Here is a 2,643-nt window from a genome sequence, read left to right as displayed (position 1 = left end):
TGCTTATCTATGAGTCCAAGGCCTCCTACTCTGTTGTCTGGTGATGATTACAGGGACAAGTGGGGGAGTGGTGTGGAGGAGCTGGACAGAGGCACCAGTTGGAGAAAGGAGGTGACTAGGTCAGGGCCTCTGCTTGGCAAAGTGTGTGGGATCTGAGATATGAAGGACATTTTCAGCAGCAGCAGCCTTCCCCCATCCCTCCCTCCCCAGCCCTTAACCGCCCATGCATCCCCAGGTCCTCAGTGAAGATATTGCAGACAGCCATGCCCCAGCAGGTGACTCTGCTTCTCGCGCTACTGGCAATGCAAGCCTGGAGTATCCGTTATGAGTATGTGGACGTCAGTAAGAATCTGAGCTACTTTCTCATGTCAATGGAGTTTGCCATATTTCAGTACAATGAGGACAACGTGGATGAGTATGCTTACAAGTTGCTGCGGGTCCGGCGAAGCCAGCGCAAGGTGCATACTAGGGCCTGTGCCCCCTGCTGTTGCATTTGCCCTGGGAGCAGTCCTGGGGTTGGGGTGGAGTTGACATGCAGAAAAGAGTCACTGATTTTTTAATTTGATAAATACTTTTTAATTACAAGGTATCAAAAGAATTGCTTCATGTTTCTGATTTGTTTCCTTTGAGAATGGATTACTTGAACAAAAAGTGGAAGGAGAGAGAGAAGCGTAAGGAAAACATGGGGTCAGAATTTCTGCTGCAGAATGAGGAGTAGGAGCACAGAGCTGATAGCGAGAAGATTAAGTGGGGTGAGGATGGCAGAATTAGGTAAGAAACTGTAAAGAAAAATACAAGAAGAAAAGACAGAGAAACACCTCAGGCTCAGGGGGCTGGCATGCTGGTATGATGGCCTGCTGTCCTGCTGAGTTGGACACAAAATGATGGGCTTGTGCTGACATTTGAGTCATGGCTGAGATGACCTCCATTTGTAATATCAGCAGACATTTATAGAGGGGCCACCATATGGAGGATCTGTGCAGAAAGCAGTAGGACCATAGTCAGGGGACAAGAAAACACCTAAATCTATGAGTGAAATTGTGACAAGCATGGTAAATGCAGTCAGTGCAGTTGGGTGGGACTGTGGGGAATGAGTTGTGTTGAAAGGCTGGCTATTTGAATGGTGAGCAGTGAGGCCTCTCCAGGAAGAGAAGAACTGAGGAACTAGTAGCAGAAGTGCTAGGGAAGAGAAATGTAGGCAGCTCTGTAAGGTTTCTGAGACTGGGGCCAGAACGGTATGCTTAGGGCACAGTGCAGAAAAGCAGGTGTGCAGGGATGGAGGGTGTGGCTACCTGGATCTTCTGTCCCCTGGTAAGGCCTTAGGGTTTTATCCTCAGTGTAATGGGAGAATGTGGGTGAGGTGACACAGAGCAGTAACAATCTGATTTCCTCCCAGCAAGCTTCTCTTTAGTATTAGTGCACAATGGCCTCTGAAGCTTGGGGAAGTTTGACAGAGATAGGTGAGGATGACCCTTTGAGACAGAAGCATGAGGACCATACCTGAGACAGGGATGGTGGCTGGAAGGTGGAGGAATGCTGGCTTCTGCTTCTACCTGGAGGTAGAGCCAGCTCTAATTGCTGGTGTAGGTATGAGAGAAGAACATTTAGGGTTTTTCCCTTTACCCACATATTTGCCCTGATCTGTGGGTGATGGTGATTCTCTCAGTTGAGAAGATGTTGGCTAGAGGAAGCAAAGAGGAAAAAGTGAAGAGTTATGACAGAATGTATCACATTTATTAGTCTTGATGCATCACACTGGACTGATCATGGAGGCAGTGGATTACAAAGCCTGAGGGGAGGGAGGGGCTGGACCTGATCAAAATTTAGGGGTAATGGGTATATGGTTATGGGAAGCTTTCCCACTGATGTTTACTTTTTATCCTTTCTGGCTTCCTTTAAGTAATATCATGACTGCAGTACATCCTGAGGCAGTAATTCTGTCCATTGCAAAAGATCTGTCCCTGGATAAGAAACCCTGAATAAATGTGATACTCAGCAGGGACTCTGACAGGGAGGTTCCCACAAGAGATTTCTGGAAGAGAGTCTATGCACACCAGCATTCCTTATGTATCCCACAGCTTTCACAGTTACTTCTCCTTTGGGTTGATCTCCAGCCCTGGTCCCTGGCTGGCCCACAGGAGCCCTCAGGCAGAGATGACTCTGCTGCTACCACAGGTTAGAGTCTAGGTGACCTGCAAGGGGGGAGAAGTCTGTTAGTGAGCATGTGTGTAAATGTGAGTGTGGGTGTTGGGCACTAGTGGATATTGCCTGTCAATGACATGATTATCAGAGCCCCAAGTAGCTAGCTCACTAGAAGAACCCCAAGTCAGCCGAGTGACTCCAGCCTGGGTTACTTCTTGAATAAGTTTGTTTTATCTCCCTGAGTTATTCCCAAGTTTTCAGGGGCATAGTGCCTAAGGCATTTGACTGCTAACCAGCAGGCTGGCAGTTCAAACCCACCAGCCACTCCTCGGAAGGAAGATTGGGCAATCTACTTCCATAGTGATACTGCCTCAGAAAATCAAGGAAGGGTCCCTATAAGTCTGCTCTGACCCCACATCAGTGAGTTTGTTTTGTTTTGTTTTTTAAATAATTAAGGAGGATGCAGTGGTGGTTCAGTGGTAGAATTCTCCCCTTCCTTGC

The 2,643-nt window shown here is 47.7% G+C and overlaps 1 protein-coding gene across 1 annotated transcript in view; it reads left to right on the top strand.

Annotated features, from left to right (window-relative positions):
* The first annotated feature begins 263 nt into the window (after positions 1-263).
* Positions 264-2,643, top strand: part of LOC103210337 (probable cystatin-16) — a 6,536-nt gene continuing 4,156 nt past the window's right edge. Inside the window, exon 1 of the mRNA XM_007956258.1 lies at positions 264-458. Coding sequence (XP_007954449.1) covers positions 264-458 — 195 coding nt within the window. The remainder of the gene's footprint in view (positions 459-2,643) is intronic.

Source organism: Orycteropus afer, unplaced genomic scaffold, assembly GCF_000298275.1.
Source record: "Orycteropus afer afer isolate SDZICR_OR568_19922 unplaced genomic scaffold, OryAfe1.0 scaffold00594, whole genome shotgun sequence".
NCBI classification, from domain to species: Eukaryota; Metazoa; Chordata; class Mammalia; order Tubulidentata; family Orycteropodidae; genus Orycteropus; species Orycteropus afer.
The sequence above is the reverse complement of the archived record's forward strand: the minus strand, read 5'-3'. Positions and strand labels throughout refer to the sequence as shown.